We start from the raw sequence: 15,484 nt of genomic DNA on the forward strand, positions 1-15,484 counted from the left end.
GGCAAGGAGGATCTACATGTAGTAGTAGCACAGTACAAACATTCCGCGAAGCGCATCGTCGCCGCTAGTTTTCTTTACGATCTCTACCTATTGATCGTCGTCCTTTAACGATCTCTATGCGGACAACATATTAAAGGCCAGTATGGCAAGTCGGAATGTATCTGGCTATCCGCGCTGTTCGATGTCCTCTCAACTTCTCAAATTTGTATCGTCGAGCTCGATATCGTCGGCCAGAAAAAATCAAAGCTGCTGATTCCGTGTGTTAGACTCCGCGGGAGGGAACTCTCGAAGGCTGTGGTGGTCTTACGTGCTCACCTCATACAATGCCCATCAGTTTTATCCTGGTACAGTGTCTCACAGACTCTGCATGAGGTTGATGAGAAGTGGGTTGACCATCCTGTGAAACCAGAATGACCGGGGGTCGATGTCAGACCGAACACAAAGCCGTCCTCCCCGTTTCCCTTGTGCTCTAGCTGTTGTCCGGTTCGAATCTGTAACCGTTCACCTCCACCTCGACTTCCAAAGGTATCAAGCACCTACCTACCTTCAACGACAACTTGATGTAACCTCGTATCGTCAACTCATTACCCCCACGCTGCTCACACTACTACTGTACCTCTTCCTCTTGCAAGCCGATCAAAGCAAGCAAGACGTAGTCGATCTCGCCACGAAACGACACGACCGGGTGACTTTGTTGCCTGTTGACTTACGACGAGGACGGGTGATACGTGATCATCTCTCAGACTCCCTCTCACGGATTGGTACACGACTGTAACCCCTACAAAAGGGACGGATAGCAGTCTAACGAGATACACGGTCACACTACCGATCCAGTTTGACACTTTGCACCGGTGGCCCCCGCTGCTCGATCATGCCGAACACGGACTCGGATACTAAACTGGAGGAGACGACTGCAACCCGAACACCTTCCGATTCGATGACGAGCTCTAGAATGTCGGACGAATCAACTGCACCTACACCTACCTCGATTTCCACTTCGGAGGGACCTGAAATTGGATCATCGCAGACGAGCCAGGGTATACAGGTACAAGAGAGTTCGATCGGGTCTTCTTCATCTGATGTACCGGAAAGTGGAAGTGGAAGAGGGAGAAGAGCGAGTCAGCTGGGGTCGTTGACGAGGAGCGGGTTAGGGATGGCTCCTAGACGAGAAAGGTCAGTCCTGTCTAAGCCTACATGTCAGACATTTCGCTTCGCCGACAGTATCGGCGGCATGTGCAGTACTGATATGGATCTCTCATATTTCCTACTCCTTTTCGGCACGTTCGGGTATCATAGCGACCAACTCGACACGCATCACGCAACAGAGGTCAACAGGGCCTCCATCTCGCCTACTTCTTCTTCTCCAGAAACTCCCGCAAGAGGACAAAGACAGGCATCGATCCCATCCTCCAGTTCATATGGACACGGATCGATCCATAAGAGTTCCTTGAGGAGAAGCTTTGATACGAATACGAGTTCGAGCTCGAGCTTGAGGTTCGGGCCGCAGGCTGGGTTGCCTTCCTCGTCATCATCGTCATCATCGTCCTCTTCGTCGGGGTTTACGTTCGGAGCAAGCCCAGCACCGGTGCCAGGATCAGGATCAATCTCAGGACCGGGATTATCATCCGACCTGCGCAACAATCTTTCCAGCTTTAAATTCGGCTCGATGGGCAATGATACGGTCTTGAGTACTCCTTCGGCGGAATTAGGGCCGTTCGAGTATCCCGTCAACCCGGATGTTGTGGAAAAGGAGGAAGAAGGCGGGGAGGCGCATAGACGGAGTTCGGGGAGTAGCTCGTTGTTGAACGACAACAGTAACGAGTGGAGGTACAATTATGGTCATGGTCACGGTCATACCGTGCAATCCGGGTTGGGGCTCCCAGCGAGAGGATTAGCGGAAGAGGCTGTTGCGGCCGGATCGGGGATTGGAAGGTTGAGGAGGATGTCGACTATGAACCAGGTGGTCTCGATGCAGCCCGAGGTCAGGAGGCCAAGTGTGGTGCATAGTAATACGGACCCGTTGGTTGATGTGGTGGATACCGCCACTTCTGTCGAAGTAGAAGAGCGACAGGAGGAGGAAGGTACGGACGCTGGTGATCGGGAAGACGTTGCGGAGGGGGATATGGCCAAAGAGAGCTTGGCGCTGCATAAACGTCGAGCCACACTGGACAATAATGGACAGGACACGTCAAGCCCCTCGTTAGGCCCTTTGACCCTCCCGCCAGGGTCTATCTCGGCTGCAGCGCTGGGTACCGTCAACCTGATCAACGCGAGGAGACAGAGTATATTGAGTTTCGGGCAGGGTGCGCCGGTGGAGACACCCGTCCCGCCCAGGCTGGCTGGATTGCACGTCGGAACAGGGTCTCCTGCGAGGATGCAAGGAGGGGCTCTTGTCGGCAAGGACGAACTCGGTTCGATCTCGGCGTTACGGAGAGGGAGTCTGCCGGTCAACAACATGCAGGGCGTCGATATGCTCGGTGCCAGTGGTAGATCTCGCCAACAATCTGTGGGGATAACGTCGGTCGGAGCGTCTTCGTCGGCTTTCGCCAGAGCGTCGTTTTCGAGCTTCGCTGGACCGATCGTATCGAACCCAGGGACGAGGTACGAGCAGACGACCGTCTCGACACCGTACTTGTACAATCGTCGGAATTCGCTCGCACATCATTATTCACTCGGCGGTGCCGTGCCAAGCACAAAAGGAGCAGGGCAAGCGCAACACGTTCGGCCGGGGTTACCTCCCTGGCAACCGAGGAGGATGAGCACGAGCGAAGCTTCCGACGCTGGGAGGTCCGTCGGCGGTTCGTCTTCGACCTCGAGCATGCGGACGATCCGTGCGGATAGATTAGGGAGTGACGTCTCGACACCGATGGGACTGGGCGAGGACCAGAACGCAGGCTACAACTTGAGCCCTGGTGCAGTAGATGAAGGATTAAGAAGGTCCATGGAGACGTTTTCGTTCGGAACCGGAGGAGGAAGCATACACCCGCCGCCTCGTAGCGAGAGTCCGACCGATCTGGACCCCATGTCATCTGGTGATGGAAGTCTTGTGGAAGCCACCGGCCCGTCGGCTTCGTTTTCGTTCGGCAGGACATCGATCTCCTCGTTGTCCCGCTCATCGTCGATCACCTCGAGTGAGCAGGCTCGATCCCGACCGGGCTCTATCAGCGCCGTCAGAGCCGGATTCAGGTCCGGACGCAACGGATCGATCGGCACGGGTTCGGGTTCAGGTTCAGGTGCGGGTTCGAGATCGAGCTCGAGATCGGGCCACAGGGAACAGGAAGGTCAAGGCACTACTGGCGGGAGCCGAAGGTCAAGTGGAACGCTCGACCAAGATGGGATGCGAAGCCTGGAATCGCAAGGAAGGTTATCTGGTGGGCTTAGGTCAATCCGGGCGGGGTTCCAGACCATGCGAGACCATGACGGGCACATCAGAGCCAGAACTTCGAGCTCATCAGCAGGCGAAGAGGCGGAACCGTCGGGACAGCGTTTGGGATCAGACAGGGAGCTGGACGATCAGGCAGAGGCAAGAGCGAGGATGATGAGCGCCGGCTCGATATCGAGTTCGGGCTCGGGCGGAGCAGGATATGACTCTCAAGTCATCTGCTCATCTTCCTCTTCGGCCTCGTCCGCCTCTTCCTCGTCGGGGGGAAGTATCGACGGCTCGGGATCTAGGCCGACATATGGAATCAGAGGTACTCAGGGCGCAGGGTTTGGGCTGGATAGGTTTGGCAGGAGGAAGTCTAGAGGCAGATTTGGCTCTGCTTCAGCTTCGGCTTCCGCCTCTGCGCCTCGCTCGGGCGAACGAGCAGGATTGCCTTGTCCTGTTCCGGAGATTCCGCCGTTTCGAGGAGGATTGGTCATGAGTCCATCCACTGCAGAGTCCACAATTACGAGATCGGGTGGGGGATGGACCAGCGGATCTTCAGGACCTTCTACCCCAAGCGTTGAAGATGATTACGATTACAAGCACGATCCACGCCAGATTGACGAAGAGGACGAAGATGTGGATGCCCTGACCCCGATGACCGAGTTGGACAAGGGCGATGTTCAGGTGGTGCTCGGTCCGGCTCTGCCAATCGATGCGAATCTCGAGACGGGGGACAAGAAAGAGGAGGATGCTCAAGGTTTGCGGGACGATGGGTTGTACATTGTGTACGAGGGCGAGTAAAGCTTGCCATGTAGGATATTATTGATATACGAGATGTCGATGCTGCCATAATACATAGTGTGAGAATAGACTGACGACCTGTGGTCCAAAATCGGTTTTGTATGCTGATACATTGCTACGTCATCTCCGATTTAATACCGTTATGTATCATGGGTGCTCTAGTCCAGTGCTCGTTCCCGGCTATAAAGTCCCCTCTCACGACCTTGCCCCTGCCTACAATCATCGTCCTCGTCGCGTCTTCTGTCTTGACGTAGACCCCTTCGATCTTGCTGTCCGGCGCATACTCGCTCTTTCGTTCTAGCATCTCCATCACCTGCTCCTTTGACAACGACTCAGCCCGCGCAATGAGCGGAACTTGATGAATACCGGTCCCTTTCAAGGCATATGTCAAGCTCGACCTGGAGAGGAACGTCCAGGTGAGGCGGTCGAACATGTCATACGCGATGAACGTGTCCGGGACCTGCGTATAGTGTATGAAATGTTTGGCAACCATCCATTCGCCGTATAGAATGTATCGTTCGGGAAAGTGCTTGTCCCGATCCAGCAGTCTGCGGAGGCCTTCGGAATGAGCATCGATCCATCGATCCAGGGATTTGAATTGTGCATGATCGTTCGACGAGATCCAGTGGGAACGGTTTTGACAGCGGATCACCTTGTCCCAGTCTAGCGAGAACCCCATGTTGGAACCGTCGATCTTTTCTTCTATCGTTAAATTACCGGACATGGTCAGGAATTCTTCGAAGACGATGTCATCGCTGGACGTTGACCCAAGGTCGAGAAGGTGGGCTGTCCGGGGAAACTTGAGCAGTGGCGGATCCTTGGCGACCAGTCGGACAGTATCGCGTGCAGCAGCGAGACTAGTGATGGTGAGGATCGCGGCGAAGCCCTCGTCCAGCGTGGGAGGCTGCATCTGTCGAGCGAACTGGTCCAGAGCATTTGCACCCATACCAGCACGGATGGTAGGGTGACCCAACCGAGCATTGATGCGTTGTTCACATAGGGCTTTCGGGTAATCGAAGTAGATCGCGATGCAAGGTCGATCGACGAGCTTGAGCCAGGTTTTCCGATCCGCCGCTAAAGGATTACATCGATCGAATATGACCAGGGCATTGCAGTGATCCTGCCTCGACATCTCCCTTTCGCAAGCTGCTCGAGAACCGTTGTCGTCTTGGCTTATGACGATGGTCGCATCCGGTGGACGTCGCTTCGATACGGCTGCCGAGAACCATGATTTACCTGAACCGGGCTTTCCGATCAGGAACAACAGAACGTCGTCCATCCGAAGAGGGAGATCGCCGTCTCGTTGTAGCGAAGTGCAAGGTTCCACAATCTCGTTTCTCTGATACGCTATAGCCCAGCGATGTGAAACCCATTTGGTCACGAACTGCTCTTGCTTCACAGTCTCGAGCGATCGCGGTCGGATCTGTCGGATCAACCCGATCGCCGTGTTCGCATCGACTTTGGGCGTACGATTGGGCCCTTCGTATTCGGTTCCATCCTTCCCGAACATCGTCATTAGACAAGCGAGGACCGTCCCGGCTCTCCCCACGCCTCCGCCGCAGTGGATGAGCCAGACGCCACCTTCCAGAATCTTTTCGTAGATATGATCCATCTCCTGTAACGTTGGGGCGTCGTAATTGGGTATCGGGATGAAAATGTGCTCAGGGCCCAAGATGAACCAGGACTCGTCCAGTGGACTTTCTTCGGTCAAGCTCAAGACGTGGGTAAAACCCATGTCACCGAGTATTTCGACATCCGCCTTGGAACGGGGCGTGGACATGCCCGCTATGCGATCAGGGTAGATCCAAGAGAAGAACCGTGGGAGCCCAAGTGAAGTTGAACCGAGGAAGAAAGCCCGGTCCCGTGAAGCCGTGGGGGTCAGCCACAAGTCTAGAGGTGCGAGACCTGCCGGGAAATGATGCAGCAACAGCGGCTGAAGGTCGTGGGGGATGTTCTCGAGTTCCGCCGCAGTGATCACTGGGCCCCAGGAGATCTGTCCGTTCAATTTCGATTTACGGATTTCGGTGCTGATGTTCGAGGTCAGCCCCGGATTGAGCGCGGCCGCACGGGCCAACGCTAACATCTGGACTTTGGGATCGAGGGAGACTTCGGCGAGTCGCAAGTAGGCTTTGTAGGATTTGGGAAAGCAGAGGACGAAGCGATGAGATAAGTCTCGTTGCTATGTGGATCGGGACTGTAATCAGCCTGTCTGTGTAACACGGGTACCACCAACGTGGAGTGAGACTCCCTGCTCACCAGAGAAAGGTCGCCCCAACAACCAACAACCATATTGTCCATAGCATCTTCGCCTAAACCAATAACCTTCTCAATGATTCCATCTCGATCATCCGAGGTAGCCAACAAGGCACCGACCCCCTTGCCGTTTTCATGATCGTGATCGTCCTCGTTACTGAGCGTCAAATGATACTCTTTCTTCTGCAGCCCGAGCGACTTTCTCCAGACGTCGGCATGGTTCCAGAGGACTACCAAGAGAGTGACGTTCTTGCGTCTTATTACGCCTAGAATGTAGATCCGATGTAAAAGTACGTCCTGCAGATGGATGTCGAACTTCAATCTGTTCTTTCCTGTGTCTCGGCTCGACTTGTACTCTGATGCAACCAGAAGCGTGATATGCAATGGGTGGTCAGGCAAGTCGACGATGCCAAAGTGATGGGCGGCATCGAGCAGAGCGGGACCGACGAGAGCGATCCCGCCGCGGTAGGTAGCCAGTTTCAGACGGGTGGAGTCGACCTGCATGTTTCAAGAATCGACCAATGCTCTCGTACCGGCACGGCTTGCTCCAATGGGTGTTGGTACGACTGGGTGTCGTATGGCGGCGATGTTCATGGCGAGTCTTCTAGTCTTGTCTTCCAGGAAACGAGCGGCAAATTGTAATTTTATCGTTCATACGACAATATGGATTGTCTCGTCGGTTCCGGGGTCGAGTCATGTTGGAACTGTGCATCTTGTCGAACTCGTGCACGAACCGGATCCGAACGTGTGACTTGGTGCGTACGTTGTTCTGAACTTCAGGCGGCCTCGTCGACGGGAAAGCCGACATTCGTGCTAGATCTTGCGGTCATGAGAGCCAAGCTACGACCCACTCTTCGAGCTTCCGGACAACGGCGAATTGATGGCCCCGGAAGGTGAAGATCACGTCGACGAAACTGCTCGGCCGGTAGTTTGGCATATCTTTGACGTTTGCAGGGTCGAGACGAGTCGGACGTCTCAGTCTTTTGGGGCACCTTCAGATCGTGGAGACTCACTGTGAAAGATGTTGACGTGGAGATGGATGAGCGCTGGGCGAGCCTCAGTCTCGCTCACCGATGGGGCAGAAGCGTCGGAATGATTTGGCTCGATGGTCTCGGATGACATGCCTGTAGCCTGTAGTCGACCGGTAGAGTTTGAGCTGTCGACTACCACGCCCTCTTGAATCAGCCCTACCCGATACTGGCAGCAGCAGGTTGGATATGGAAGGGTAGATGTGGAAATGATGGGGTCCAATGATGAGCATCTGTCGGAGACGGACGGACAAGGTGGGACGGGAATGGCTGCAGGGATGGAAGACGAGGAGGAAGAGGAGGAGGAGGAGGAGATGCCCATGGGGACCGCTCAATCACACCAGGAGACAGATGACGGGAGTTTGGTGGTGTTGAACGAGGTGGCCGTCCAGTGGTCTATTGAGATCATGACGGAGGAATCGGGGCCCCGGGAGGGGGAGGATGAAGAAGAGGAGCAGCTGGAGCAACCTGGTCTGATGTTGCAGCGATTTGACGACCGGGCTCAACCTGATAATGACATCAACGAGCCGGATGAAAAGGAAGACGAGCAAGAGCAATCAGAATCGGAAGAAGAACAGCTCGAACCCTGCTTGGAGGAGGTACCAGAGGGTTGTTGGCTTGGATTATGAATTACAACACCAACTTACAAACTGTTGTATGCGTTATGAATCTTACGAATTGTTATATACAGTTTCTCATCTCATGTCTTTGAATGTTTAGGATCGGGATATCATTGCGTGACATCCGCATATGAAAAGTAGTAAACTTGTTATACTATGCTTGGGTGGGCGTATTTGGAAGCATGATCCCTGTGCGAGTACTATAGCACTATTATAACCCGGGCCTCAATCAGGGCCAACCACATCTAATTTTACAGTTTCAAGACGAGCCTCAGCTTCTCGTCTTCTTGAACTCCTTCTTGGGGCTAGGGATGGTCTCAGCTAGAGCGATCACAGGCGGCAGAAAAGAAGCTCTCAGAGGAGAAGGCGCAGTTACAACAGGAAAAACAGCGCCTTGCAGATCAGTTTGCCAGCAACAAGACCCGTTTGGAGAACACGCTCGAATTGGAAAAGGCAGACAAGACGAATATCAAGACCCAGCTGAAGGACTCGCTTATAAAGTTCGAATTTTCGCTAGAAATGGCAGAACAATTGCATCAGCAGAATATGCGGCTGGATAGAGAGGCGGTACAGCAGGCAGAACATTTGAACCGGGTGTGAAGGGAAAAGACAGGGCTGCAGGAGCAGCTTTGGGCGGCAAAAAAGGCAACAGAGGCTGCAAACAAGGCGACGCAAGCTGCAGAGAATGTGGCGCGAGAGCGAGCTGCATCTGACGCTGCAGCCCAAACAGCAAGGAGATCGTCCGATGCCAAAGCGCAAGCAGCGAGGAGCGAGAAAGCCAGGCTCAAAGAGCGCCTGGACTTTATGCGAGTAGCATCACATGGTTCAGCCCAAGCAAGGAGGATGAACATGGCCCGGCTCGATCACGGGAAAGCTGAGCTCGAACGGCGCCTGAAGACAATCAGGCAGGATCGGAACTTTGTCAAAGAATCCCTTGTCGTGCCAAAAGGGATGTTTGGACCCTCACTACCGAACGAGACGAGTTGCAGGAACAGGCTTCATAATCTCAAACGGGAATGGGATGAGCTGCGAGGGCAGGTGAATACCCTCACAAAATCGATCTCAGCCGCCTTACGGGTTGCAGACCGAGTGGCTCGAGGTCTACTGGCTGTAAGGCAAGAACGACCACAGATCAGCTTGACAATGTCGACTCTGCCGGAGCGGCCCATACTTATTCTTGATCCTGGCCAGACACGTCAATACACTTGGACCCAGGTTGGGATTGTCGTCGCTCTTCAACTTCAACTCCAACGTCTGCCTTGTATTTTTACGGCCTGTCATCTTATTGTGATTCTTCTGTTGCTATTCTATCATCCAAAGTCAGCTTGACCAAACGTGTTCATCATACAGTATCATCGGTTTGTCAACTCGCTTTGCCCACTTGCTTGGACTCTTTTTTTTTTGGGGGGGGGGGGGGGGGGAAGGGGGGGACTGTTGGTTCTTGGGCATGATGATGATGCTGATGATGATGATGATGATGAGTAGTGGAAGAGAAGGTGTGGAGATGATCGATGTAGTTGTTTGAGTGGTAGGTCAGGATATAGATATAGCGGACAGTTGAGTAATCCAACATTGTGTTGAAAAAGTTGACATAGTTGTGTCAAGGTGGCCTGAATTGAAATTGATGTTCACAGATGATAGAGACCAGTCGGGACGTAACAGGCGGGCCATTTATCTCTGGTTAACCCTAGCGGCTGTTTCTTGGTTGTTTAGGTGCCGTCATTTAGGTGATATACAAATGATCGTTGAGAGTCGAGGGCTGCAGATTTGAGAGAGGATGTGTGTGTGACATGAAGAACATACGAGATATTCGTCCCGATCTAACCGTGGCTTGGTGGCTTTTTTTTGGGTGCCTCATACCTCTTGATCGGGAATCAACCCGGTAGCTGGTAGCTGGTAGTCGGGATCAGCTAGCTGGACGGCATCGACCACGATCAGATGGATCGAATGACATGATCACCACGGGGAGAGACGAGGCTTTCTCTGAGAGGTGGTGCGGTCGTCCTACAGTGTTTGGTAGGTCGATCGATCTGTGTCAGGTGGAGGTGACCTGCTACTTTTTGATTCCGAGATTCCCGTTATCCGCGAGCAGCGAGGATCGAGGATATGCTCAATAATCGACGTTCACCTATGCCTACACACATCTTGTATACAACCTTACCTGCTGTACAAATCCCTGTAATCAATAGTCAGTACGCATACTGGATCCTCGTATTCTGGTTGGGGGACGGGAGAAGAGACTTGACCTGTCTCTCTGTAGCCGGCACGGCGTTCGAGGAGTCGAAGCATAAACGTTCACCTCCAACCTCGGAAGGATCGTGATCGTGTAGATCGTGAAGATCGAGCAGACGACGCTACGATGGCGGCCAGCAACAGTAGCAGTACAGAGAGATCGGCGAAAGCGGGAAACGCATCAGGTTCATCATCTTCAACATCGATATCCCCACATCCATCATCTTCGTCATCATCACAACCCAAAGCCTCTCCATCTTCATCTTCATCTTCATCTTCACCTTCAACAGCGACGGCCACCGATCCGACCTTTTTTTCCCGATTCGATACCCCCTATGACGACGAGACGGATGAGACCAGCGTTCGGAAATGGTTCGATTTCCTCTCTTCCTGCGCACGCGGGATCCCACCTTATGATCAGACCCCGGAACGACCCCCTTTGACGAGAGAGCTGGTTAGGCAGGTCAAGGGGATCGTGGATAGCGAAGAAGAGGAAATCGAGGTTGATAAAGATGAAGATGAGATGGATGGAGAGGAGGGAGAAGAGGATAGAGATCAGGATCAGGCGAACGACGAGGAAAGTTCACGGTCGACGAGGACGAACCCGTTGGATTACGTCTACAAGGACTTGGATGACGATTTGGCCAGGCAGATCAGGGACTTTTATTGTCGAACCGGTTACCTCCCTTCGCCCCGGACTCCCGAGGAAGATCTGAGGGAACAGATTCTCGTGGAATACGACCTCCATAGCGAGAAACAGATCAACAACTTTCAAGCCTCCATCGACCTCGTCTCTGCCTTTTTCCCGGGGACTCTTTGTGCGTTCACGCTCTTTCGCGATCGAAGGGAACATCATTACGCGCTCTCTGGACCGGAGGAAGTGAAAAGGGCGTTCAAGAGGGCAAAGTTCCCGGCGGGGCAGAGCCTCAGTGGGCATTTTCAGAGGGATCAGTTGTTCTTGGCGGACCTCCAGGCGGATTGGAGGTTCTTGCATCATCCCCTGAGGAGACTCGGGATAAAGAGTTTCTTTGGACGGACGGTCAAGCTCGAGCTCGATCTGGATCCGGTTCCCGGGAGGCCGCAAGATGAGGAACTTGAAAGCAAGATCAACCTGGGGATCGGGACGTTGAACGTGTATTTCGTCGAGGAGAAGATCGAGAGACCGACGGGAGCGCAGGAAAACGTCTTGAGGCACGTCACGGGCATGTTGGAGACTCAGCTCCGAGCGACCTGGGAGGGTCATCGGAGGAGCAGGGAAGCGAATGCGAATACGGCTATCAGCGGGTTTATCGATGATGCCCTGGCTTCACATGATCCGACACGGTTGGCGTCGACCGAGGAGAGACAGAAACGGGAGGATAATTACGTACATCTAGACGAGCTGAAGGAGGAAAAGGAAGCGACGACGAATTCGAACGATCCGGTAGGGCCGTTACAGGAAGAACCGGGCAAGTTGGAGGAGATGGCTGGGTCGGCTTGTAAGCGGTTGGCAGGGGTGTTGAGGCAGATCGATGGGTTGTGTATCGTCGACCTGAGGAGCGTCCAGCCGGTGGTAAGTACACAAGAGCGTCGTTGGCGGCGTCATCGAGGTACAAGATGAGACTTTTCGGGAGCGCATTGGCTGAAATGGAAATCGCGTGCAGGATCGTCGCAAGCCCGAAAAGTATTATGTCGATACGGAATCGCCCTATCCGACCAACAGCTTGGCCCATTTCAGGTCTACCGAGGACGTCTTCTTTCCCGATTTCCGGCATGTGGATGCGGCCAAGTCGATCTCCAAGTACCTGGAGACGTCTTCGTCCCTCCCCAACTTTTCCTTCAAGAGCGGACATTCGGAATCGGGCCTGGAGCCGTTCTTGCCCAAGGGGACTTTGGCTCACATCGCCATGCCGTTCTTCGTACCCGACGATCCGCTCTTCATCATCATCGTCACTTCGAGGAAGCCGTATTATCGTTTCGACGTCAGGGACGAGAATATTGTCCGGACGATGGGCTCGGTCTTGAGGGCGCAGGCGTTGCAGGCGAGGATGATCGCGGCGGATGCGACCAAGACGGCCTTTCTCTCGTCCATCAGTCACGAACTGCGTACCCCCATGCACGGCGTGTTGACCGGGTTACAGCTCGTCAGGGAAGCCGTGAGACGACAGGAATGGGATCAGTTGGCCTCGCTGTTGGGCGTGGCCGAGTCGAGCGGCAAGACGTTGCAGCACTTGTTGAACGACGTGCTCGATTTCGGTTCGATCGGCAAGAAGGATCAGAAGAAGAGCAGGACGGCCGAGGTCGATCTGGCCAGGTCGGCAGAGGAGATGGCCATGGCGTGTTCGACGCGGATGACGAGCGAGGGAGGTGGGGTGGATTTGATCGTCGAGTACGAAAAGAGGAACTGGAAGGCCATGATCGACGAGGCCGGGTATCATCGGTGAGTCCGCGCGGCGTCGCTGCGAGAGCTTGTCGAACATGTGTGTTGATTTCGTGCCTCGTTGTGTCGCATCGCCACTAGCATCCTCATCAACGGCCTGTCCAACTCGATCAAGTTTACGAAACAGGGAAGCATCCGGGTCGTGCTCTCGATGAGCGACGACCTGAAAAAGGTGACGATCCGCATCATCGACACGGGGATCGGGATCAAGGCCAAGTTTGCCCCCAAGATCTTTGAACCGTTTACGAAGTCCGACTCGTTCAGCCCCGGAGCCGGCTTGGGGTTGTATATCACGAAAGGGTTGGTCGATCGAATGAGCGGGACGTTGGCACTCAGTCCGAACCCTGCTGGGGGGACTACGTTCGAGGTCGTACTCCCCATTCAATTGCTCGAAATGAACGAAAAGGCCGAGGCGAGGGAGACGGTAGCCAAGCCGATCAAGGGGTGGCTGACGCAACAGGACGACGCCGTCCCGTCGACGGAGATGCCGGATTCGTCTCGCGATGGGTCTCGGCAACGACCACAACCGCAACAATCACAACACCCGGAATCCGACCTCTCGTTCGAATCCGACAAGGTCCGCGTGCTCGTCGTCGATGACAACGATATCAGCCGCAAGTTGCTCCTCATGGCCCTCAGAAAGAGTCCTACCAAAGTCTCCACCGCACAAGCCACCAACGGGCAAGAGGCCGTAGACAAGTTTCGCGATTTCAGGCCCGACCTGGTCCTCACCGACGTCTCCATGCCAGTCATGGACGGTCTGACCGCAGCGGGACAGATGAGAAGGACAGAGAGCGAGTTTGATACCGTCGATGCCAAGTGTAGGATCTTCGCTATTACCGGCCTAGGCTCGTCGGATCCACGGTTGCAAAAGGAAGGAGAAGCTTCGTTGGACGGGTGGTTGGTCAAAGGAGAACATGGACTGGATGTTATTTACAAGATCGTCAGGGAGACGGGGGAGAAGAGGACGGAACACCGGGCGACGCATAGGGCTGGGCAGGGGGAGAAGCAGGAGAAGAAGGTCGTCGCGGGGGAGAACGACGAGACGGCCGAACGCGAACGTGGGGAACAGAATAAACCGGAGTCGGATCGGGAGGGGTGAGGCGCGCATATTTATCGGATCGAAATCCTCATCATATACACGGGATCGATGGACAAGATTCACCCAGGAATCGACGACGAACAAAACAACGCAGTGAATACAGTAGTGTATACACCCAACAGAAGGACCAGAGGCCCCCTTTTCGACCAAAGAGAGACCTCTTTTTTTCCTTTTTTCCGCGTCCCGAATCTACACATGTTTCTCCCGTTCTTCCCTTTTCATTTTTTCATTTTGGGTTTAGCTGCATTAGCTGGTCATGTCTTCCCTACTATACTCCACACTTGATTGTATTCGTGTACTGTGTACTACCAGAGACCTGGGCTCTATCATTCTTCATATGCGCTTACAGTATGCAGTCGTACCGGGTCAGAAATTCAACATCCACACCGCCACGAGCCATCGACGATGAGCAGTAGCGATGTGCAGTTCAGCATCTGGAATATCATCCAACTCCAAGAATCACTCTCCCCAGCAAGGGAAAGTTTAGCTCGAGGGTCTTACAGTATCTACGAGCGCACGAGACCCCCAAAGGGATCATTTTTCGTACACTTGATTTGAGAACAAGATGACAGCCTAGAGAAAGTGCGAGGGGCCATCTTTTCTCGATTTGAGAATGATAATTTGAGATGGCAGTTAAACCCATTATCGTTGTTGACATTATTGATGGTTAACCCCTGATAATGTAGTATCATTTCGTTGGGACCTTTGCGCACTTGAGCTTGGCAGATGGCGATATCGGATGCCTCTTTTGTGATATTAATTTGTTGCATCTTGTAGCGTCTTCCAAGACGGCTCTGTCATTCGAAACCAAGTGATACAACCTGTGTAGCAGGTGCAATATCTATAAACCTGTAACTGCAAAAGAATAGCAAGAAAAGGATTAGTAGGTCACAAGCTATAGGTTTTACCTGGTCTGTGCTTGGTTATTACCCAATCCTAAATCACTTGATAAGCCTGTCTCGAGTTATACCTATACAATTGTGAAGATGAGTTAGCTAGACCTATCTTACCAAAAGGACCTTGACTGAGTCGATAGCATTGATGCTTGTTGATGAAGGTGAAAGTCAAATACCAAAGACTTGTTGTGGAAGGTGTATTGTGTAGAGCGCCTGGGGGCTAGGTTGTATGCTCAATGAGAGGATGTCAAAAGGTGAAGGGAATATCCTTGAGAGATACCCTACAATCTCCCTTGAGATGTCCCCTATATATACTCATCAGGGTAGAGCCATTTGGTGGCAAATGTACAATCCATAGCTAATTGGAAGTGTATATGTACGTCCATCCATCCATCCATCCATCTGTCCATCCATTCATCCATACATCTGTCCATTCCATCCTTCTGTATTTCCATATCCCCATCCGTATTTTCATATTGTTATGTCAAATACTTCTGATTAGGTTCCGTCTGCTGTCAGTTCTGCCAGGGATGTACCCAGATCCGTTACAACCTGTCCTTGTGTCATTGTTATAACATCCGCGGTACGCGTATCGCACAACCGCGTCGGGTAGTTTTACAGGGACCTCCGATGGGAGTTCCCGTACGGAGATATCTAGAACACCCCCTATGTGTTTATTGTAATATAGTACTAGTTGTACTACATCCGTTATTACATTCATTACCTTACCCTTACTGTTATAGCGGTCGCGTGACGCGTCGGACGC

The 15,484-nt window shown here is 53.2% G+C and overlaps 4 protein-coding genes across 4 annotated transcripts; 3 read left to right on the plus strand and 1 right to left on the minus strand.

The window, feature by feature from the left end:
- The first annotated feature begins 490 nt into the window (after nt 1–490).
- On the plus strand, nt 491–4,226 carry HD553DRAFT_90763 (uncharacterized protein). Its single transcript, XM_046184582.1, has 2 exons — nt 491–1,173; nt 1,297–4,226. The coding sequence occupies exons 1-2, from the start codon at nt 872–874 to the stop codon at nt 4,166–4,168; spliced, it is 3,174 nt and encodes a 1,057-aa protein (XP_046034609.1). The 5' UTR covers nt 491–871; the 3' UTR covers nt 4,169–4,226.
- Nucleotides 4,227–4,283: 57 nt separating this feature from the next.
- Nucleotides 4,284–6,925, minus strand: HD553DRAFT_344500 (uncharacterized protein; the record flags this gene model as incomplete). The annotated part of the gene is made up of 2 exons (XM_046182992.1): nt 4,284–6,347; nt 6,425–6,925. 2 exons carry the CDS (start codon nt 6,923–6,925, stop codon nt 4,284–4,286), a joined length of 2,565 nt encoding a protein of 854 aa, XP_046034610.1.
- A 736-nt stretch (nt 6,926–7,661) lies between these two features.
- On the plus strand, nt 7,662–8,669 carry HD553DRAFT_344501 (uncharacterized protein; the record flags this gene model as incomplete). Its single annotated transcript, XM_046182993.1, has 2 exons — nt 7,662–8,048; nt 8,379–8,669. The coding sequence occupies 2 exons, from the start codon at nt 7,662–7,664 to the stop codon at nt 8,667–8,669; spliced, it is 678 nt and encodes a 225-aa protein (XP_046034611.1).
- A 1,568-nt stretch (nt 8,670–10,237) lies between these two features.
- Nucleotides 10,238–14,195, plus strand: HD553DRAFT_316256 (uncharacterized protein). Its single transcript, XM_046180597.1, has 4 exons — nt 10,238–11,255; nt 11,286–11,853; nt 11,945–12,720; nt 12,802–14,195. The coding sequence occupies exons 1-4, from the start codon at nt 10,429–10,431 to the stop codon at nt 13,820–13,822; spliced, it is 3,192 nt and encodes a 1,063-aa protein (XP_046034612.1). The 5' UTR covers nt 10,238–10,428; the 3' UTR covers nt 13,823–14,195.
- The last annotated feature ends 1,289 nt before the right edge of the window (nt 14,196–15,484 follow it).

The sequence above is a fragment of the Filobasidium floriforme genome, assembly GCF_021052385.1.
Source record: "Filobasidium floriforme strain CBS 6241 chromosome Unknown HD553scaffold_19, whole genome shotgun sequence".
Taxonomy (NCBI): Eukaryota; Fungi; Basidiomycota; class Tremellomycetes; order Filobasidiales; family Filobasidiaceae; genus Filobasidium; species Filobasidium floriforme.

Coding starts and splice junctions, on each gene's coding strand:
- HD553DRAFT_316256 (XM_046180597.1), top strand. CDS start 10,429: ATGGCGGCCAGCAACAGTAGCAGTACAGAGAGATCGGCGAAAGCGGGA. Junction 11,854..11,944: donor TGAGGAGCGTCCAGCCGGTG/GTAAGTACACAA, acceptor AATCGCGTGCAG/GATCGTCGCAAGCCCGAAAA. Junction 12,721..12,801: donor GACGAGGCCGGGTATCATCG/GTGAGTCCGCGC, acceptor CATCGCCACTAG/CATCCTCATCAACGGCCTGT.
- HD553DRAFT_90763 (XM_046184582.1), top strand. CDS start 872: ATGCCGAACACGGACTCGGATACTAAACTGGAGGAGACGACTGCAACC. Junction 1,174..1,296: donor ATGGCTCCTAGACGAGAAAG/GTCAGTCCTGTC, acceptor CGGGTATCATAG/CGACCAACTCGACACGCATC.